General features: G+C 41.9%; 1 protein-coding gene across 1 annotated transcript in view; it reads left to right on the top strand.

Moving 5' to 3' along the window:
* The window catches only part of VIPR1 (vasoactive intestinal peptide receptor 1), a 112,680-nt gene that overhangs the window by 74,418 nt on the left and 14,200 nt on the right, over positions 1-24,062 (top strand). The window contains exons 5-8 of the mRNA XM_040549730.1: positions 1,671-1,771; positions 3,495-3,627; positions 20,104-20,257; positions 22,307-22,367. Of these exons, the coding sequence (XP_040405664.1) occupies positions 1,671-1,771; positions 3,495-3,627; positions 20,104-20,257; positions 22,307-22,367 (449 nt within the window). The remainder of the gene's footprint in view (positions 1-1,670; positions 1,772-3,494; positions 3,628-20,103; positions 20,258-22,306; positions 22,368-24,062) is intronic.

Here is a 24,062-nt window from a genome sequence, read left to right as displayed (position 1 = left end):
TACCTTAACTAATCGTTCATATCACATTCCAGTGAAATTAAGGACAGGCTTTTAGAAGTCATAGAGGGAATGATAAAATTGTCTAATTTTATTCAGTAAGTCAGTCTAGGTCTAGAGACAGAACACGGGCATCCTGGCATGCATTTCCTTCAATTCTCTAAATACCTGTTCCTTCTAGGATGAATATTTTAGTAATCTAAGCATTAACAGTGAAATTCCAGTTCCATTTATGATCTTGGGTAAAATTATCTCCTTTGATATCTGTAAAACAGGAGGTGATTGTCATTAGCAAGTACAGCAAGGTGGAACCTCAACTGTTCCTTAATGCAGTGCAAGTCCCTCCATGCTCTGCAGGTGGGCGAGCATAGGTATGGCCATATTCTGTAGACTCCATCAGTATATCAGGTAAATAAATTAGAAAAGAAGCCCTTGCTATGAATCCTGACCCAAAGTTCTTAGTGATGTGGATTCATTGAATGAGGCTACAAAGACACTGTGCTTTTATCCTCTCTGAGCTCTGTGGTCCAAGGAGCAGTATAGACGTGACCAGTGTAGCCTTTGCACTCTGAAATTTCTGTCTTAACACCCCTCTAAGCTGGGTTGTGTAAATGCTAGAGGATTACCTCTCATCTCAGCCTCACTGGTCCTGAACAGCACCTAGTGCTTATCAAGGCCCATGAAAATAACCTATAAAAAATCTCAGCCCTTACTGTTATTAAAGAGTGTTTTCCCAGATAAGGCTGGGTTTAGATTTTCTGTCAAAACTGCTTTTTGTGGTTTTGGTTGGTTAGTTGTTTTACAGAAAATGGTGGCAAGAAGGGCAGAGAAGGGTCAATCAAGGGCTAGAAAAATAAGAACTTCTACAAGCTGGGTTGGACTCTCATAAAAACTTGGATTTTTCATTGATAAATGTCCAAATACCAACTGATCTTTTCTTTTTAATCTGAGGATCAAAATATATTGATTTAATGTTGCTGGAGAGCCTTAGGAGAGCTGGATTTTTTTTTGCCTTATTTCCCCATTTTATTTAGAACAGGATTCCCTGTTGGATTTAAATCCCATGGTGCTCCATGTTCAGAGACTCCCTCTGTATGCAGAGAGAAAAGCTGTGGACTAATTTCTAAATTAACATATATTTCTGTGTGTTCAATGAGAATACTTTAAGTTGGTTTGTTTTTTTTCTTGCCAAAACACAATGTTTAGCTTCCACAAAAGCAAAACCCATTTCCAGACCAGTTCTGTCCTCAAAATTCATTAATATAATGAAGCTGATCATACTCACTGCCTCAGTGCTGACACATCAGTGCACTATTTAACTGAACATTAGTCGCTCTTGTTTCACAAGGTTATAACCATGTAGCTGTCTCTGCCAGTGTCAAATCAGAATCCTTCCTCTATGAACGTTTCCCTCGTGTAACAGTAACCTGGTTTTGGTGTAATCCAAGCTCTGCTGCAACCAGACACATTCCCCTTATTCACACCAGTGGTATTTGAATCATGTAGTCTGGCGGATGTGATTTTAAAGGGTGAAGGAGGTTTTCTTTAAGATAATGGAGTAGGATGGTTCCCTCATTTCACCAAGAAAGTCAGGAAAATATCAGTAACAGGGTATTTGGACAGATGTTGGCAGCTCTTTGAAAGTCTTGTTTTGCTTTTTTCCTTCACGTTAGCAAACAACATTCTATGGCACAGTCAAGACCGGCTACACCATTGGACATACCTTATCGCTCATTGCTCTCACAGCTGCTATGATCATTTTATGTCTCTTCAGGTAAGAGCACGAGCAAAAAAAAGACAGAGGTAAGGGGGTGACTCAAAGGAATTGGTGGCTGTTTAAATACAAATAAGTCAACTGTTTTGGCTATAGACCATGAGTGGATGCAAAACACATCTAAGATGGACAGGAGAGGGATGTTCCTCCGTCTTTTGGTATCAGTGTTTTATGATATATGATTTGTGGCATTTTTATGACAGTTAAAACCCCCAGTCCAATTATTTAAGGTGGGATTCATCTGACTAAATGTAAACTTTTACATGGTGGATCTCTGTATCTGAGATACCTGGTCAGAATAGTATGGATGGGCATTATGGAATGATGCATTTCAGCTAAAGTAGGTATTCAGAATGGGACAGATGATTCATACCCCAAATCTACCTCCAGAAATGCATTTCAGAAATACTTCCTACTATAGCCCATGGAGCTCTAGGGCAAAACAGAGCCACCCAGAACCATATTAGACATGCTAGAGACTCTGAGTCATGCACAAACTGAACAGATGTGATGTAGGACCTTCAGGAGACCCAGGCCCTTATGGATTGAAAGGTAGATATAGTAGAGCAAATTAAATGGCATTAGATGCCTAGGTTGTGGCATCTGAATTCATCCTCAGTTCCTGTTGTTTGTAATAGATTCAGGCATCTATATTTGGGTACCTCTACCAAACAAGCCTATACACGAGGCAATCTCCTGTTACAATGGTGTTTGTATGTAGGGAGAACAGCAAAAAGCAGACCTCCAAGAGTTGGAAGAACCTTCTAGATCCAATTCTATCTCCTTGTGCCACTCTCTGATAGCTTCCCTGAAATGTGTGATATGGTTGTCCGATTAATGACAATTTTAGACATTGTCACCAAAGAAAGCTGTAGGAAGCAGTGTATGCTCTAGAGTAATTCTCACGTTTTCTACAAAAAAAAAAAAAAAAAAAAAGATTAGAATTCTACACGAAAAAGAGTAATTTGGCTTGGTTTCACCGCACGAACAGAGGACTCAGCTCAGTCTCTTTATCTTGCCATCGTCAGAGATTAAGAGCATAAACTCTGCCGATGCACAGTAACTCATTAAAACATGGTAATTTGATCATGTTGCTGAGTGCAGTCTGTTGTGTTTCTGATGACTGAACAAAATTCACTTGAAAAGCAGACCTGTTTGATGAAAATTCCTCTTCAAAATATTGGTGGGCAAGGGACAGAAAAACCCTTGTGTTGTTCTTAATGTAATTAATAACTAGCCATTTTAAGTGAAAATATTATTCACATTGCTCCAGAAAACCTGCAATATGTGTTAATTTTGGCAGCAGCTGCTAATTTATTTCTCCCCCTGAAGAAATATTTCGCCTTTAAAAAAATTATTACAGTACAAACATTCTGTAGAAAACAGACCTTTATCATGAGTGCAGTTTACTGAGTCAAAACTATTTCTTTTCCAATGGAAAGCAGTATGACGGACCTGTTTTCTATCATTCTATCTTTTGACCATTTTTTCTGAGAACTGGAAAAGAAACAACACTGCTACAGATATATGGAATGCCACATCTTTTGTGGCTTTAAAAGGCTTAAGTGAATTTGCAGTGATTTACATCAGAACATTGTCTGTGTCAGGGTTTCTAATGCTTAATTGTAAGTCTATATCTTGGCAGAAGAAACACGTAAATAGATAAATAATCTTTTTGAGAAGCCTTGCTATTCAGAAATCTTATTTCATCTCTCCTCAACAGAAAGTTACACTGTACTCGAAATTATATTCATATGCACCTCTTCATGTCCTTCATAATGAGAGCCATCGCAGTCTTCATAAAAGATGTTATCCTATTTGAAAGTGGAGAACCTGAACACTGCTTTGTGAGCTCAGTAAGTAGCTGTGCATAAGTTTCTGCCGCGTTCTGTTGCCTCTCTTAAACAATGCACCAAAAATTACTTTGCAAATGCATGTAAGACACTACCTTGGGAAGACTTCAATATTTTTGTTTAATTTGAAAAGAAACAAAAAGCTGATTGCTGAAGCTTAATTTGTGTGGGAAGGGCATAAAATAAATTACCAGGCTGAAAAGTTTATAGACCTCTAGCCCCTTCTAAGGTCAAACCCACAACTTGGTCACTGCAAGATTTTGGGATTCCAGTCAATCCCGCGCCTATCTCCCAGTTCTGTGCTAATTTCTTAGATATTCTGATCAAAGACTTGCCATCCTCTGCTTCAGGATTCAATAAAGCCTTTCCCCTCAGTGGTGGTGGGAGATCCAGATTGAGATAACTCTGCAGGTTAAATACCAACACATGAGCTCCATGTGTAAAGTGCAATCACAGTCAGCTGAGATCTAACCAATATGTCCACTAGGGTCCAGACAGCTGTCCACCTCATTTTGAAGAAGGCACCTACATCTGGTGAGCTGGATGGCTCTCTGAGCTCCACTGATTGTATTGACCAGATCTCTGCACGAGTTCAGGCAGAAAATCTATATATAGACATCACTGTCTATTTTTCATCTGGATCTATATCCGACTAAAGTGTAACTGTGAGATTTTCCCTCTGGGATGAAAAAGGAGGAGAATAAAGGAGTTGGTGTATTTTCTCCTCTTTCAGACTCAGTGTAATCAGCTGGAGCAAACATTAAGGCAGGAGAAGAGCTGTTTATCTAATGGCAGTGTTGATGCAAGAGGACATTAGTCATGAATAAATTTAGGCGGGAAACTGAAATCACCTAAATAGTGAGATGTGATCAGAAGTCATCTAAAAAAAAAAAGGAAAGAAATTAAAAAAAACCTCTATAATAAGTTCATAACATTAGATGAGCTACTTGCTGGCAATAGCAGGGGACTGGACACAGCAGTCCAGCAGATCTCTCCAAGACCTGTGTTTCTCTGCATCATAAAGCAACAGAAAAGACTGTCTTTTCTCTTCCCAATCTCACCACCCAATCTCTTCCTTGCCTTCTGACTTTTCTGTATCTGTACCCTGAGTCCCATCCCTGCTGTTATAATGGCTTTTCTGCTTGAGCACCTCCCAGTTAATATCAAAGAGCAGCCTACTCCCATCATTTTCCTGAGAACTGTGTACACCATGTCTCCATTGCAGTGACCACACACCACCCACCCTCTGCTTTTTTTTTCTTTTCCCTCTGTGGTTCACTGGGATGTGTATTTTTCAGCAATGGGACTTTATTATGTAGGCCCATGAATGACAATGACATATAAACATGGATGAACAATTGGCTGGTGTCTGCTGCCACAGATAATTGCCAATGCTAATTGGCAGAGGAGCCAAGAACCCAGTGAACCATGGAGTTTGACCTAACCTCTCACTCCTGTGGGAGTTTGCACCAGGTCGTGACTCAGACATGATTGCAGAAGGCTCTGTGAGAAGTGTCTGCTGCAATAGTCCATCCTGAAGCACTTCTGTGTATAAATACTGGGCTTTGTCCTGCAGAATCTGTCGTTCCTGGAAGCCAGACTCATGGCTACCACCACTGTGTGTGTCAGAGGATTTTAATGGGAAATGCCAGTTTAGGGTGAATGGTTGGATCCTAGAGAAGGGTTACAAAAGTATGTAGAATAAATTTGTCTCCACTACACAGGACTGAGCTTACCCCCTGCAGAATATGGGTGATATTTTAGGCCATAAGGAAAAAATACCTATATGGTATGCAATCACAATGCCTCTCCTAATATTCATCTGCTTGCAGACATAGTTATAAAATCCATTGAATTTATGTCGGGCTTGGTTGCGTTAGATTGGCTTGAGCTAGGTGAAATAATTGCATTGTTTGTGCTTTGAAATTGCAGGATATGATTTTGACTTGGGGGACATGGGTACTAACTAGTTGATATATCCAGGGCCTACTATAGGATTTGTGGAAGGTTTCGTGTTTCTACTGATAATGCAAGATATGGCCTTGAGCTCATTCAGTCTGAGGAGAGATTTGAACAAACAATTTAATTTACTGAATGCTGTCACCACTATGCTGTTTCAGAAGAGGGGAGAACCAAAGCAATAGAGGTCTTTTTATTAGAGGAGAAAGTACTGCACTTAGTTCCTTTGAGGAAAAAAGGACAAAAGCACCTCCCTTCTGAAACAGATTCAGGGGTATATAAAATCCAAATGAATTACAACCTCTCCTAGCATTACTGATGAAGGGATCTATTTCCCAAATTTGACCTTACCTGTTGCAGTACAAAGACATAAAATTATGCTTTATGCACTAGCCACCTAAAAATATTTTAAGCTCGCCACCAACATATGTGCCAACGCTCCAACCTGTTAGGAATTCCACTTAATATAGATGAATATGTAATTGAAAAAAAATGTTCATAGGCTTTGCTGCAGCAGCATTTTTGCTTCATTTTATCTAGTATAGGAAACCTCAGTTACAGTGTTAATTCTATGGAAATTTAAACTGAAGTAGTTTTGGGTTGTAGAATCACAGGTTCATAGTACCATTTAGGTTGGAAAAGACCTTCAAGAACATTAAGTCCAACCATTGCCATTGTGTTCAACATGAATGCCCTGAAAAATAAAGTTTGTTGGATGTCTCTATGGCCAAAGAGAATGTGGCCATAAGCATTTCAGGGACTCAGGGCCAATGCTGCCAATCACTGAGCCATCACATGAGCCAGAACATGCACTGTGCACTTGATGGTGTTGGGGTGTGGTACCAGTAAACTGCTTAAATTCCTTGGTTCATCTTCCTTGATAGATCCACTCCTGGGGGAAAGAAAAGTCTTCCTGCTTCAGTGAAAAATTTACCCTGCCTTTCATGGGGCAGAAACCCTGAGCTGACAAACAAGGCTCATTTGCATAAGTAAATGTAGCAGGCTTAAGTGACCGTTGATCCCAAGATCTACACGAAGTGGCCCAGGCCCTTTGTGCTGCTATAAGGAACCTCACCAGCAGCAGCTTTGCAAATGTCCCTCACTCCTTCTCCTCTCCCCAGCTGCCCAAATGAATTAGGTGTGTCCTTAGGCGCATAGCAGCATGTAGTCTGACCTTTAGAGACAGCTGTCCTTCTAAAAGCACAGTGGGATTTTCCCGTGGGAAACAAAGCACCACCAGTGACCTTGAACATTTTAGAGGGGTAGAAACAGTATTGAAATCTTATGGCCATGTATACACACAGCTTATTGCCAAATGTGCCAACAGTCAGTAGTAGAGCAAACCTCACTTTCTTTGTCATGCCCTCAGTTGCAATGTTTGTAATTATGTGAAACTGAATCATCATGTTGGCTTAAATTACTTTAAGATAGGTATATGCTCAAGTGTATTAGTGAATATGGGCTTTAAGCACCCAGATGTAGAGATGATCAGGCTAGGAGGGTTCTGTGAAATCACCCACCCTGACTTCTCCAATAACTATTTGTTCCGATTCATTCAGAATACATTCAGTCTAATCATTTAGTCAATCATTTAGTCATCACCTAGTCAATCATTTCTGATTTAAAACTCATGGCATGTGGCTTCATTGCATCGAACAGTTACTCATACTGCATGAAAAATTGCACCACTTTCCAGTGTGTATTTGACTGCATTTTTCTGTGTTCTTTTTTTTTGCTGCCAGACTGAAGAGCCCTTTTAGCAAATTTTAGTTTTTTCACATTAGCTTACTCTAGGCTTTGTGACCTTCCATTTAGGCATTCCCACGCTTTGTCTTCTTCTTTCCTTCACTCTCTGGAAAATGTCGGGTGACGCTCAGTAGCCAAAATAGCAAACCTGATAGAAGGATTGAACTGAACTCTTTGCTTGTCTTTTCATTTGGTTGTGTGTGTGTGTGTGTGTTTTAATAGCTAAGCTTTGATTTAGTTTCATGAATGTAATATCTGGATAGCATAATGACACACCACTTATGTTTCCAGCCTAGCTAAAGCAAAGAAGCCAACAGTTTGATATAAAGATTCAGTTCTACAGATTGAATTCAGACTTCTGTTGAGCTCTGCAAATTTGCGTTTGCTGAGAATCCAGCCAAGGGAGGGATCATTTCTCTTTGTCCTTTTGCATTCCAGTAAGACAATTAAATTCCAATGAGAAATTCTTCTTTGCAAAGGAGGGCAGGACCTTTAGCAATAGTGAGCATATATATGTCTTGTATTTTCAGAGTGGAAAATTAGTTTTTTAACGTGAGCTGCCTCAGGCCAAATTGATAAAAGCTACAGGCTCCTACATGAACTTTATATATGGAAGTTGAAGATAGACACATTTTCTTTTCCAGCACATCCCTATCTGGATTCAAATCCATCCAACTTCATGAAGAGTGCTTTGATATGCAGGCTATTGTGAAAACTGGAAGAGTATAAGCCTTTTTATGCACTTGTGTAAAAATAAAACCGATATTCAGAAGGCCATAGGAAGGAAGAGTTTCTGACCTAGTGGTTGGAGACTGCATCTGGCCTCTAGACCAGGGAGCAGCAGAGCCAGGTTCTGCTGCAAAGGTTTTTCCTGTGGTTTACCCAGCACTCTAAGCCCTTCATATACACAGCCCCTGGCTAATCTAGTGGTGTTTTATAGGAGAGAAGGTCCCCCGCTCTGCTCTCTGAAATTAAAAAAAAAAAAAAAAAAAAAAAAAAGCAGGAGTCTGTGACACATCTGAGAAAGAGGGAGAGTTGGAAAGTAAAGACATGGCCCTTTTACTGGGTTACATCCTCTCTGATAGACGTCTACTCTCACCTACACAAAAGAGGGCAAGCTCATTTTAGCATCACAAACTGGCGTCTGATGAACTTTGGCTGACTGGCTTGGGGGAAGAGTCTGGCACAACTCTGTCTGCAGACAATGAGAATTTTTCCCTTGACTTTAATTGGAGTTGGGTCAGGCCCCAAAATGTGTAAATTCATCAGCTGGCACTTTTTCAGTAGTTCAGCTCATTGCTGCAGAACTGCTCCCCATCCACTGAATTCAGTTGGACAAGTCAGGCACAAAGATGCTGCCTGAGATAAGGAAAGGCTTTAAAGTCTGTCCTGCCATGAAAATGAGACCCAGTATGAAGTGAGGACTGCCTCTTTTTGCTCAACTGTGTAGAGTGATGACGACCCTCACCCTTCCCAACTGATAGATAGTAGCCACATTTGGTTTTCATCCCAAGGAGCAGCACAAGGAGAAAAAGAAAAATCACTGTTAGTGGGATATTTCTCACTCTGCTCTTCCACTCAAGTCTTACCTGAACCACTTTACCTGTCCAAAAAATTCTGTGAAACCCGGCCAAACAGTTTCTGTTGGCTTCAGGGACAGGTGTTGAAACACACTGGCTTCAGTTCTTCTTTCTGAGCTTTTTGACAGCATTTGGCTTCTACTTATGATTCTGCTGAGAATGTCTGTGGTGTTGCTGTCACAACACAAACCTAACACACCCATTTCGTTGGTCTACATTTTTACCACTAGATTAGATAGATAGATTTGCTTGTACCTAGCAGTGGAATATTATCTTTATACTAACTGATATCCCCATATCTGCTGCTATCCCTATATCTGCTGATCACTGCTACATTCGAAGTTTTACAGCAAAGTAAATGAAAGAGGAAGAAAAATAACTAGAGAAAGCTCCTGTATGTGATACAAATAAGTGAAAGAAAGAAAGAAAGAAAGAAAGAAAGAAAGAAAGAAAGAAAGAAAAAGGAAGAAATGGGGCCATTTTATGTTTGCCAAATCTCTTTCAAATCTCACACCAGCATTTTAAGGTTCACTTCACCAAAGGTATTGAGGCACTTCTAGAAAGGATCAGAAAATGGAGAGGAGGTGAGGGGAGAAGGAGAGACAAAGAGGCTACAGCTACATTCTTTAATTAACAGAGGCCTAATAGTGAAAATATTACCCATCAGCAAATAAAGCTAAAAATAAAAAATAATGCCTTCAAGTACACTTTGAAAATCAGGGCCAGAGTTAATCTGAGGTTTTACTGGCAAATTCAGTGATGAAGGGTGTTTGAAGCAATGAGAAGCTATAAATAGGTTTTGGATGTTTACTACCCATGGCCAGCAGCAGCCATGAGCATGGGAGATGGGCTATCTATCTACCTCGACTTTTTCACGTTCTTGTTTGAAATTTAATATTAGCCAGAAACACTCCACACAGGAATGTGGTATCTTACCATCTCTTCTAGAATAGAAGAGGTTTCCATCTGTACAAGCCACCATTCTGATATTTATGAAGGAGACATAAAACCACCTCATACATGCCATAGGAAGAGGGCATGCACACAGGTAATTGCTGTGGAGCTGCTGGTAAACAGTAACTTCCTTTTTTGTTAGTGAGACAGCAGTTTCTGGCAGCCCCATCTTTGCACAAAGACACAACTATGATCAGGGCTGGCAGTAGTAAGAAAAGAATAAAATGGGTTGGGAAGAAGGGTTGTGGTGTCTGGAGATGGAGATCTACTAAAATGATGTGGGAGAAAAAGGGAGCAAATGTCTGAGTTTGAGAAGAAGAGAATGTGCAGTGTTGGAGAATGAAGAAAACCTTGAGTGTCAGAGAAGCCGAAGGTAAAATGATCATTTTGAGACAGGGAGGCAATGAATGGCAGTGGGGGATAAAGCTGGGTGCATGGCATGTGGCACTGGCGGCATGCCAGGCTAGGAAGGTGAGGAAGGTCCATGGATACAGTGATCCATTCCTTAAAGGAGAAAGTATTAGATTCTGGGTTATGCCCCTTCTGGTCCTTGGACTGTTGTCATGCAACCCTTGAGAGGGTATGGACCTTGCAGACCAAGCTTTAACATGGTTTTACATTGTTTTACTTGGATGAGTTATCCCTTACCTTTCTCCTTTGCTCCTGGAAATAACCCAGGAGTGAAGGTAGCAAGTTAGACTGTGGGAGAGCTCTGAAGCAGGAACTTCCTTTGAAAAGGTGACTTTATCTTGCCTGACACTGCAATGCCCCAGTCATGTGCTGGCACCTTAGAGCAATGCAGAACAACAAGAGAACATGGGGCAGGTGTGGAGAAGGACATAATTAAAACTCTGATCACCTTCTCCCTTTAGTTGCTGACTTGTGGTTGAATTGCCTTATAACTGAAGATGTGTTCAGAAGTGCCGTTATCATTCTTCAGCTGATGAGCGTGAAATAAGGACAGTTACCCCATTTACCAAGACAATTCTATTTTTATGTTTAAGCTCAACTCTGAGTCATCTGACACAGAGGCTAGACCATCTAGAGCTAATCAACATCTTAAAAATATTCACAAGACCAACTCCCCTTCCCCTCCCCAAAAAAATCAAACTAATATTCCTAAGAGACAAAATAGAAAGGTCCAGGCCCTCAAGGCTGTCAGTTACATAACCCTTGTTAAAGTCAGCCGAAGAGAAATGCTTAAATAGCCATGAGGATTGCAGTCACGGGGCTTAAACTTGCTTCTTATGTGAGGTACAGCAGACATAAAAGCTGCCTATGGAATTGAATAGATAGTGTTGTGTTTGAGGAGGCCTTCATGGGAGGTGAGCTAGGCATAAAGTGCAGTCATGTGGACCACATTTTTTAGTTGGAGTAAATGAGTGTAGCTTCATTTGTTTTAGCAGAATTCGCAAGGCTTCTGCCAGTTGAGGATCTGACCCTGCCATGCTTTGCTGGGTTGGAAGCACATAAATTAGAGGTTGTTTTATGTAACTTCCATATTAGCAGAGAGAGACTTTTAAATATCCTACCATTTGCAACTAGCTTTCAATTTGCATTAAAGACGTGAAAGCACCATGAAAAGACAAGGCTACCTTAGGGGACTTTGGGGCCCATATGCATTTGGCTATTGCTAGAGCAATGATACTCAATCCAGAGAAATAATGCCCTACCCAGGCTCAGTCCTGGCTCAGCCCAGCCAGCACAAGTGGAAGCAGGGGCAGAGGAAAGAGACGTGGAGATTAAGCCCAACATCCTTCCACAGTCATACTGGAAGCCAGCAAGACTTAGCTTGCTGAAGCAGTATGTGCGTGTGCATGCATATTGCTGTGTGGCACAGCTCATCAGTCTAGAAATAGCATTTCTGTTTTGTGAAGGCAGTGACAAATCAACAAGCTTACACACAAATCCAGGTTATAATGGCTTAATAAATTGCCCTGTGACAGCTGACATTCAGTAAGTATTCCAGTGTGTGCTCTTAGGCAAAGATGGGTGCATGAAAATGTAATGCATTGTGACCTAGAGGAAAGAAGGTTAAGATAAATTGAATTAATTTGCTATTGCTAAGGCTTAAGAGCACTCCCACATAATGTTTCTGGGCACCGGTGTTGCAAAGCAGCATGTTAACAGGGAAAATCCGTGTTTGAGGTCTCCTGTTCCTGTGTCTGATATAGATGGTGATCATGAGCCCTCTGTGAATTCAGATACGTTGATCTGTCTGCTGTACATTTTATAGGGATGACTTACAATTGAAGCTGCTAAGGCAGCAAGAGCTGAAGAATCTGTTATCAAGATGTAAAATTATTATTCTAGTGAACGTCTTTAAAGACATTTTTTTCTTTATTTTAATTCCTGAAAGATGAAAAATTGCTTTAACCCAGGCTTTAAACTTGACAGTTTAGGTCCTCGCAAACTAAAGGTTACATGCTCCAATCAGAAGCCACATCATCTCTATCAGGATGACATTTTAAGAATTTCCTTCATCAAACTACTTTACACCTAGACAGTGCTAGGACTCAACACACAAAAATTCCATGCATCTCCCATGGAAGCTTGCAGAGCCGCCCACTAGTGTAGCAATTTAGCATTTAAGATTGCTTGCTTGTCAGACTACATGACAGGGAAGGAAGAAAGGAGTCAAATGCCCCAAGTGGCTTAGGAGAAGTCTTCTTTGAATAGACCTTGCTTCCCTTTCATGGTAGAACATAAACATTGCGGGTCTTTTTTTATTTGATTACCTGTTTGATTCTAGTCTACAACTGCAATTAAAGAGAGGGAAGAAATAAGCAGTGGCTTTGTGCCAGCCTGTCTTGTTTGTTTGTGTTTTCAATTTGCTTTATTTTTCTGTTGTTACACAAAAGGAGGAGCGTGCCAAGGGCAAGTTAGCACTTTTCTTTTCCTTTTATTTTTTGTGGCTAAGCAAATTGGCTTGACCTAAGCGCTCATTTTCAGAGAAACAGAATCACCCAGTAAGAACCTGTTTTATTTCTGTCAACAATTCCCATTGACGTCATACAGAATTTCTGTAAATTAGGCCTCCAGCATGAAGCCCTGTTGAAGTCAGCAGGGGCTTTGCCATTGGCCTCTGTAGGGTCAAACCATCACCCTAATTGTCTCTGAAGAAGACTAGACACAGCAGCAGAAGCTGAGATAACAAATTGATATTCGCATTTTCAGTTTGCCAAGTCAGCTTCTGGAAATGTCTTCTCTACTGCAGCTCCTCCTTTAGGACCTTGGATGGGGCATACTCTTCCATTTTTCTGTCAAAGCCAACTAAGCAGTGAAAAGATAATATATAAAAGCCAGTAGCCTTAAGCATGGAAATGAGACAAGAAATAGGTGTAGGCTTTAAAGATACAACTTCACATCTTTGCCAGCTCCTCATGAGAGGGCTAAGCCAGGATCAACAGTCACTATGGAATAACCATCTTCCTAGGGAAAAGCTCACTGAACATCATCCTCACCTTTCCTTTCTTAACAGACGCAGTAATACCTAGGCCAGTATAGTGTATCTATTCCCTATCAGCTTATTTTTGTCTTGGAAAGTAACCAAACTTATAAAAGGAAAATTAAAAGCAGAGAGAAATACCCTGTGAAAAACAAAAGCATGTATTTGGAAACTAAGTCTATCCTGACATCTCCATGCAACATGCACAGAATTTAGTGGGCCATGCAGAGTAGAACTGTATGCCACTACGGATAGTGGCATACAATATTTAGGTTGTAAAACGACTGGTAATTGGATAGCCATATGAATTCCAGTGTCCAGATGATAGTGAGATGAGGAAATAATCATATTGTACAATCAAACCAGCAGAGCAATTATCTGGTTATTACATCTTCATTATAAATTACATGATGCCTTGGCTGAGGTGGACATCTCAACAGAAGAATAGCTGGGATGGGATTCAGTCTGATTTAGGCATGTGGGACAGGAATCAGTTCAAGACTCCTGTGTTTAGCTGTGATTAAGACTAAAATGGCACTGTAGTTACGGAGATGTAGGGCAAGGCCATTCCTGTGCCTGGAGACCCAAAATTCAGCATCAACAAACTAGGTGGTATTGCTGTGTGCTAACCCATCTTCCAGCCGTGCCTTGGAAACAGGATCACAAGTGGGATTTATATAAAGCTTTTAAATAACATCGAGGAAGCCTCCTTGACCAGGCTGGGGAGAAGAGCAGCTGTTGCTGTGGGCAAATTCAGCATGAGTCACTCAACAACTAGCCTTTCGGACAGGTCATGTCCTCTGGGCAACATAAAAGAAAAGTGCTGGATAAATCTGTCACTGAGAAAATGAGTTTTCATCTGTCTCCTGTTGAAGAGACCAGCAGAACTCTCTGTGTAAATCTCTTCATCCTGCTTCGGTGGTGGTAGCCCAGGTAAAAAGACCCAAGTACCTTAAAGGAGATTTAGAGGCCTCCACGTTTCATGATTAATTGCAATAAATCTGAGCCCATACTTTTGCCAAAGGCACTAGGGACTGGGCTGAAGGCAATGCTCCAACTTCATCAATAATGCCAGGTGCTGCAGCATTGCCCAGGATTGCATGTGGTGACTTAAATATATCTTTAAGTTGACTTAAATATATCTTGGTGCCCTGCCACAAACCCCTCAAGCCATGTTCCACACTACAGCAGGATGCAGAGTTTGAAGGTGCAAGGACATGGGGGATGCACAGGGGTCCCATCCATGCAGGGACATGGTCATACATGTATGACCATGCGGAGGTCAGGTCAGGTCTCCTGATGGGAAGTCCAGTGCTTGGGGTGATGAGACTCAGGCAGACCATTTACATCACCAGGCATCTCCAGGCCAGCTATAGCCTGTGGGGCGGGAGAATGACCAATCATTCAGGTGTACATTTGTACTTGATTGGATTTAGATCTTTCTTTAACCCCGATGCTAAACGTGTAGCACACCATCTCAGAAGAAAAGCCAGGAGAGATTTGTGCTGGTGCAGTGATGATCTCTGGTGCACAGCAGTGTATCTATAGTTACCTGACTTATTTTTTTGTAGAGTTTTATTGCATTCACAGGAGGCTGCTGTATGTACATGTGTATGTTGTGTGTGTACCTCCATCAAAACCTCATCCTCCTCAGACTAGCTCCTGTCCAACTAAGCTACTTACACTGAGCTAGAGAAATTCTTGACCAGCTGGTTAAGACTTCTAGAGAAATCTTGACCAGCTGGTCAAGACTGCCAGTGCTTAGCAGTTAATAATGAGCAGAGATACCTTGAGTAGAGTTGTTATCTCTGACGGGTAGGATATATGTGTATTTAATGCAACAACAGGTTCAGATCTGTGTTAATCACCGCCCCCAGCATCTGGACTGCATTTCTCTGGGTAGGTCAGATAGTCACTACATCAGTTTTACAAGAAAAATGTTTTTTTCTCAGGGCTAGCATTAAAGCATAAAGAGCTTCTAGGCACAGTACAGAGCCTGGTAGCCTGTGGTCATTGCTCTATCTTGTTTTTTCTACCCTTATGCCCTTTCTCTTTACCCCTCTCTCAGAAAGCCTGGTTGTGTCTTGAGTGTTTTTTTCCTATGACCTGACAAAGTGGGCTGTGGATTTTGCAGCTACTGTGTAGCACATGAACTCTGTGCTGCATGCTGGCTGTGAGTAGCTCTGTTGTTTTACCACCATTACAGTAAGCTTTGAATTTGACCCGCTATTGACATCCTAAAATTTTTGCCCAGCTTCTCAACTAAGTATATTTCTTTGAGTCATGCCAGCAGTCTAACCACTCTTGTGCTTCATCCCTACTCACCCCTTCCTTTTTGGAAGGACAGTCTACATCCCTAAGTATCAACAGCCCATTAAATATTTTCCCTAAAATGACTGTAAGATGTTCTCTTTCAAAGCAATGCAATCTCTTCTACCTTCTCTATTCCTTTGTTAGCTTTTAGACCATTATGCTTCTCCATGTCTAAATCAGTGTGATCTCAGAGCAGCTCTGTCTAGGAGGGCAATATATGCCCAGCATGACATGGAGTCATTGCTTTGAAAGCCAGGAGCCTGTTTCCTACCCAGAAAGCAGACATTCACACCCATATACTTGTAAATGGGAATGCTAAATACTCCGTGACCAGCAAGACAGCATTTTGCATGTTTTTTGCACAACTAACATGAAAATAATAGAAAATGATTTCAAATATGTGTTTAAATTTGAGGAGACTAGCCTTTCTTTCTAGTGTACTTCAGGACATTCAGGCACTGCAATAAATAAGATTTTTCCATTACTTGCTAGCTCAGCACCTTTAAGGATTCTCCATAATGGGCAGACTTCTGCCATCTGACAATGGACATCTCATATCCTTTAAAATGCCTGTGAATGTCCCAATGATATCACTGTCCCATCACACAGCACTTAGGAAAGTGATACAGAGCCTGTAGATCTCCATCCTTCTGGAACAGCAGCTGGAAGCCCAACAAAATATGTGACAGTGCCTACAATGTCGTAAGCAGCCTACTGGTAAGCAGCTGAATCTTGCACAGCTTCTCTTTTTCAGATAGTCCTCAGTTAAAGAGTCCAACATAGATGGTTGGCCACAGTTAGGCAAGGAAGGCCCATGCAGAAGCCCTAAAGCATGCCTCATCTCATCCTCAAGTAAACTTCTGTAATAATAGAAATAGAAAGATGAAATTTTCTTATTGACTATGATGAATTTAAAGAAAAGCACAAAAGTGCTGGTCTGGGATCAGAGAGATTTCCATCCCTCCTTAGCTGGAGGCAGAATCAGTCTCCACAGTTAGTGGCCAGAAGCACAAGTGGAAAGGAAGGGGACCTTAATGGAAAAAGCAAATATCCCATGTCCCAAAGAGGGAAAGCAGAGAGGAGACACTTGGGTAGATACCACACCAGCAAAGCTGGGGAAGACCATCTCACTGCAAGGTCTTGAATGGACACGAGCAGGGCAAGCTGCCTGGAGAAAGACAGGGAAATGGGTTGTTGTAAATGAGGTAGTGGAAGAGAAAATAGGAAAAAAAAAAAAAAAGTATTGCAATGCTGCATTTCCTGTTGAAATGCCTTTTCTAAACATAACCTGTATTGGTCTTTCAACACTGACATGTCATGAGGTCTGATCTTTAATGAAAAAAATCTTCTATGAGATGTTATAGCTCATGTCTGCCTAGTGCCTGTCATCTAAAGGGTAAAGCATCTTAGGTAAACACAGATTTTGTTTCCCAGCGTTGTAACAGCCATTCTGAGGCTGAATACAGCTGATGAGAAAGGCAGAGACCCATTATCAAGGGCTGCATGCAATAATGAAGAGGTCTCTCAAAAGCCAGGAAGGGCTGATTTCTGAATGTGTCACAGAGCTGGCTGTCAAGGAGGATTCAAGGGAAGAACAACACTGCAGTCAACAGTGAAACTGCATCTCTCTGTGAAATAGATGGTCTAGTTTAAACTTACCCATCTTAGGTAAAGGTAGCAAGAAACCCAGGCAGCAAGGAAGTATCATAAGTACCACGAGTACCATGAGTTAGTGATAGAGCTTCACTGTAGGCACCCAGATAAGCTTGGTCCATGCCAGTGCATCCAAATCTGTTCCAGTGCAGGGCATCCCTGTGTCACAGGGGATTCCAGGCTGCAAAACATTATTGCCATGTGCTTGCATTGATGCATAAAAATATCTTTTCTCCAGGTAAAGCAAAAAATGCCCGGGGTGGTAGCAACTGCTCAAATAGCCCAATATCTCCCAACACAGAGCAGAGAATTGCAAAGCTACAGCCCCCTTAGGAAAGGAGTTGACAAAAACCAGCTGTTGCCCATGTTTGTGATTTGCCTCAAGGCTGTAACAAGCCACTAGCACTGTGTTAGGGAAGGAGGTGAAGGCCAGAGACTACCACAAAAATAGCTGCCATTGCTCGTGGGAGAAGAGGTGATGGATCTGGTCATCCTTACTTGAGGATATTGCTGCTGCAGCTGTAGTTCAGTGCAGTTTCCTCTCTGTGACAGCAGTAGTTCTGCAAACTCAAGTTGGGGATTTCTGTCTGAAAGCCTCTCTTACACAAAAAAAATCACACACATTTTTTGTGAGGTGTCTTTCCTGATTCTGTAGACCATCCCAGCCCCTTGTGGCATGCTCCAGTCACAGGACTCTGCTGTAGCTCCAACACAGCCATCCAGAAAGGATTCCCCCAAAATTCATTCCCCAAAGCAAATTCATATTTGAGGAGTGTGGGGTTGAGATGCATGAAGTTTGCTCCCTTAAACCTCATGTCTCACCTGCAAGCTGCTGAATTAGGGCCAAACACTGCTGAGCACACTCACACCAGCAAATCCCCACTGGCTGCAGACACACCAAGACTTCAGGCAAAAGAAATGAGGTGTGTCAGTGTCACACAGCTATATGCACACCAAGGCAGGGAGAAACGAAGAGCACAGGGATGCCACGGGGAGGAGGATGCCACGTCCTGAGCCCTTGTCAGCTCAGCTCCGTGTCACCTTCGCTGCCTGGGAGTGAAGTGCCTGCTCTGCCTCCACCGTCCCCCATCACCACCCTGCAGCAAGTCTCTGTTTATGCCATCTGCCTCACAGAGGGGAGGTGAAGTGCATATAAATTGATTAGCAGGAGCCTGTGAGGATCCCCCAGCGTGACATACTGGCGGGTGCTAGGAGAGGGTTGAATTAATTTTGAGTGATCAGCGGGGAAAAGTCTCTCTCCAAAACATGTTGCGCCGAGAAAACATTTTCTGTGCTTCTTTTTTAACCGGTGGGTTTCATAGCAACTGTTTTCAGCAGGAGAGGTGAGCAGGGGGATGTGTGAGCTTGTCCCTGGTGCAAATCAATTACTGCTCTAACTTCCCCGTAGTGCACACACAGAGCACCAAGGGCAGGCTGCTAACAGAGAGTGCTGTGAGCCGGGTCCTTGTGCCCTCGTCCCGACAAGAGCAGGGCATAACCCAAGCAGACTCACTGAAGCCAGCTGAATCAGCATCTCGAGGATGTTTAGACAACACGGATTTGTGCAATGATGCAACCAATGCTTTTCTGTAAATCTCTAGGGAATAGAGACCCAGCTGTGGACCTGGATCCATCAGGTGCTGGGGCAATGGCCAGGGCTCCCATACCTCTTGGGACATCTGACTTCTGCCTTCAGGTGTTTTGCAGCAGTTTTCACCCTGAGTTCCAGATAGAAATTTCCCATTCACTTTTTTTTTTTCTTTCATTTCTAAGCTGACTGTTCCCACTGCCTGTAAATCATCCTACTTCTGTGCTGCAGTGAAATCTTCGCAGCAAGTTGCAGTGTTTAATTATTCATTTTCCGAGGAAAAATAATCCTCTTTCCCTTTTCAACTCTCCCCTTCCAATGCAATCAAATCTGTCCGTGCTCATTAGTGTTTACCCTCTTTTGCCTCCTTATCCTTTTCTTTATTTAAAAAAAGATGTGTCACGGATCTTTACTGAGCATTCACAGCCCTTTGTAGACTTGACTTTCTTCAAACCCCTGTCTCAGACCCCTTCAGTTTTTGCAATATCTTCCAGGCCACAGAGTGATTATAATTGGACTTTGCTTTCAAGGGCAAATTTGTTTATTGTTGTTGCTGTTTTTATTATTTTTATCCTGGGCAGTCAGTTTGTTCAAGTCAGAGCCTTCACTTCTTTGGGTTCAGGGGGATGGTTAATACTAGCAAGCAGACCCACTGAGAATGATGGGGGAACCATGATACTGTGATGCCCAAGTCACTCGAGATGTTGTTCATCAGGACACTGACTCTGGTGGCAAAAGTAGTATAAAAAATTCCCACTTCATCTTGTTTCCTCTCCAGTGCAGATCACCTCCACCATGCTGAATCAAGGGTTTGTGGGCTATACCGCCCAGTCCCTGGGTTGGTCTCAATTCAAAGTGGAGCCTTTTTGGAGGGTTCTTCTGAACCAGGGCAATGGTTTGCCTCACAGCTCAGACCCACAAGCCCTCCCCAGCTCAGCAGAGGGGCTGGTAACTGCCCATCGGGACAAGACCTCCCAGTATCCACTCTGCCACTAAGCCAGCTCCCCACACCCAAACCCTACAGGGAGAAGCACCATGCTGGTAGGGATCATGGTCACAGCTTAGCAGGGTTACCAGGCTTGAGTGCATCTATCTCTGGGCTCACACAGTCAAACAGTGCCCAGAGCTGAGCTGGCTCATTTGAGGATGCACTCCGTACACAGATGTTTACTGCTAATTTGGTGTTTTTGCTATGGAAACATGCTGCAGTTCACCACTCTTTTTTTCTTCTCTTCCAGGTAGGCTGCAAAGCCATGATGGTTTTCTTCCAATACTGTGTCATGGCCAACTTCTTCTGGCTCCTGGTGGAAGGGCTGTATCTTCACACCCTGTTGGTCATCTCCTTCTTTTCGGAGAGGAAGTACTTCTGGTGGTACATCTTGATTGGCTGGGGTACGCATCTTCTCAAACCTGAATTCCAGGAGGTGATCTGGGCAGGCGTTTTTAACAGCAATTTAATCCCCAGACTTGGAGGTTCAGGGGGGACAGAGATGTCCTATATGTTACATTGCAGACTAGAATTCAGTACAACCAGGAGCAAGATCAAGTGACTGGAGGAGTTTAACAGTATTAGCCTAAATCTTCAAAGGTATTTAAGAGCTCAATTTGTGCTAGGTTCGTTGAGAGTTGGCCACCTCATTATCTTACAGGACTGTTGACTCCATCACATTTATAGTGAGTTGTTCCTACTTGATCCTGGCTGGGGTCCCAAGGTTATATCATGCATTGACCTTAAATTGTAAGGGAGGATCTCAACTAAGCAGGACTCCTGGACTGAACCCAACCCTGCAGTCCCTTGCTCTCCTTGCCTTACTGAATTCAGGCTAGGTAGCTATCCTGAGATCCCATCACCTGTGTGCTAAAGCTGATAACCTTCTGCTCACTGCATTCATGATTTCTCCAGCTTTAATGTGAATCCAGTCACACACAAAAATAAAAAAAAAATAAAAAATAAAAATAAAATAAAATAAAATAAAATAAAATGCTGAGGAAGGCAAAATGAAACTCTTCACAAAGTTGCCCAGAGCTGAACTGCAAACTTACACAAACTAATCCTACTATATCAACTTTTTTCTGCAAAGAAGAAACAGATCTCTTTTCCATTTTAAGCCATTTATCTGAAGTATTATGTATGAAGCAAAAATGGCTTTCTATTCCATGTTCTCAATAGCTGAAACTGGGAAATAATTAGAGCAGGGAGTAATCTTGAAAAGAAAAGGAAAAAAAATCATTTCTGTCATCTACGGGGGTATGCCTGGACTCAGGATTTGACCAGTTAGCCATAGAGTAACTTCCATTGAAAGTGACAGGAGTTACGCTTGGGTTCACACTGCAGAAGATGATTCTCCATGCTATAAGCATAAGAAGAGGTGATGTTAGCAGGCCTTGTTTAAGATGCAGTTAATCAGGTTAGACCTTCTTTAAACCTGCCTTGCACATAGATACTCTTCCTTTCAGCACAGTACAGCTGAAAGATTTTAAAGAAAAATGTATGATTTTAAAGGAAATGTCTTGCATTGGTAATGTGTTCAGAGGTTGCTAGGGTAAGGAAGGGCAACTCAAGGAAATGACAGGAGCTTGAAGGATTTTTGGCCTTTCAGTCATACATCATTTGCAAGAGCATCAGTGATGTGTCTGAAATGGATCATGCAAGAATTAATGATTTGGACACACTGATTACTGTTCTGTTTGCATTTGGAAATCACTAGTAATACACAATGTACAATACTGTGACTAACACAAAATGGAGATGTTCCTTCCTGGCATATTTCCAACCTAAATCTAATCAAAGAGGAAAGAGGGACCACAAGGATGGAACAGGACCACCCTAGTCAGGGAGAAGATTATGGAGTGAGGAGAGAAGGCAGGTTCATATGGCCAGCTACTGTCATCTCCACATGAACTCCCTTGGTAGTGTAGATTCCAGGCTCCAGGCTCCCTTGATAGTGTAGATTCGGGCAACACAGTCAGGGGAGCCCAAAGTACTATTCCTTGTCCTAAAGGAAACATCTAAAATAGCTCAGAAGGTCTCTGTCTTAAAACTGCATATTTCTCTCCACTGATGTTAGTGTGGTAACTGTCTTAGTTACTGGTGTCCACACTGGAAGTCTAAAGCGATTCCTGTTCCTTGTGTTTCACCATCACCAGTTTGGTTTTTTTTTGCTTTTGTTGTTGTTGTTATTTGTTTGTTTGCATTTGGCTTTGCAACAGGATGATAAATCTGGTAGGGAGCAGTTTACAGGAAAGTCACCTTACGGGGCCAGTGGGAGAGAAAGGCAGCATGTTGTGTTAGGCACGTGAGCACCAAAGGCATGAAGCATTTGCCCACTGTTAAGGGAAGGCATCACATCAGTCACTCAGGAGAGATGGAGTGTGGGGGAGATCAGCCTTCAAAATGTGAACGATGATTTGTAACAGTAGCGTCATCTGTTCTCTCACCAGGTGCCCCCTCCGTGTTCATCACTGCTTGGACTATTGTGAAGATTTACTTTTTCAATGTTGGGTAAGCCCGTGGACTCAATTCTCTTTTCTGTATAATTTTTCCTTCCTTAATATCCAAGGAAGGCCAAGGAAATGCCTGCAGCTGTAGAAATCCAGTCATCCTTCTGTAACCCCAAAGGCAGTCAGAGCAGAGGCTTTCTTTGCCCTGCCACCACGCACCAGGAAATTCCCCCAGACCTCCATGAAGACACACAGTTACATGAACTTAGGCTTACTCTCTTTGTTTCCCAGTCTGATGATGAGAATATTTGTGGGGAATTTGTGACCAGTCCCCAGTGGTCCCATTAGGTGCACCAGCTTAGCAGCTGCCCCACACTCAGAGCAGCACTTGACATCCTGCAGAACTGACCCTATATACACTCGTGCAGCACAAACTTAATAAACACACCCATTTTTATCCCATAGAACAGCTTTAAAAACTCTTGATTTTTTTTCCAGACAAATCTTGGGATCTGTTCTTCATCCTCTTTAACCTAACAGCTGCCTTTGATACTTTATATACGAAATAGATAGAATACAGATAAGTAAATGAGACAGATATTTGAGCTACCCAAGGAGATATGCAAGTAAACAGGATCTGATCCTGCAGCCCTCCCTCATGCTTTGACTCAAGCAGTCAAACCAGAGTAATTTGAAATGCTTTTATGAGAAAACACTCTGGAGAGTTACAGAATCAGGTGCTCATTATGTACTCACTGTGCATACACTGGCATCTTGCATTTACAGCATATGGTTAACTCCATTTTCTCCCTTGCATTCTCTCTCTCCAAATGTGTCCTGATTTGTCCTTATTTCAGTAAGAGAAGCAGCTCAGATTTCTCATTGCGTTTTTGATGTATAGTCATGCTAACACATTTCCTTAGGGCTACTGAATTCTTTTATGGTTTCATTCTATGTGCATAAAACTGACCTTATTTACTGTGTTAATAAATAGCCCCTAAAATGAGAAAGAGACCTAAGGATTTAACCACTCTGACTACCAATTCTTCTTACTATATATTCCCACTCAGCTCCAGCAATTTTTAATAAAAATACAGACTGCTTTGCATTTTCTGGAGGCTTTAAAGTGGTACATTTTTGCACCAAGTAAAACAGAGTGTGAATTTACAGGATATTTTAATACCTAATGTAGATTTTTTTTCATATTAAAATGACCTACAGAGAAAAATTACAAGAAATTAACCCAGATTAAATAAAACCTAAATATGTAAGATTTGTTAAACAGTATTAAGCCTCTGTTGAGACATTCTAACTCCAAAGTAAAGTGACCTTCATTCAGACTGCCTGAATTTATTTTAAAAATGAAGTGCACTAGACATAATTAGGGCCCCTTTAATTCTAAATGAAAGGGCAGTGTGCACCTGACTAAGTATAAACATCTATATTTGAGCAATTCACTCTAGCCTCCTCTAATAGCCAGTGGAGATTTAGCCAGTGTGGTCCATGGAGGGTAGTTCTTTAGTAATTCTTCTCAACCTAAAGGTGATGCCTAAAATAGGTCTTGGGAACTGTGCCCTAAATGTGAGTCTCTCCATCTACCATTACTCGCTCAGTCAGCATTTTGAGTTAGATGAGCTGAATCCAGCCAAAACTGTCTATAATGGGTTCCAACAATCTATTTCAAACATGAATGAAGACCAATTTTCATGAATGCTCTCCTGAAAATGCTCCCTTAATCACCTGACTGTTGTGAGGA

The sequence above is a fragment of the Cygnus olor genome, chromosome 2, assembly GCF_009769625.2.
Source record: "Cygnus olor isolate bCygOlo1 chromosome 2, bCygOlo1.pri.v2, whole genome shotgun sequence".
NCBI lineage: Eukaryota > Metazoa > Chordata > Aves > Anseriformes > Anatidae > Cygnus > Cygnus olor.
Note: the sequence above shows the minus strand (reverse complement) of the source record. Positions and strands in the feature narration are given on the sequence as shown.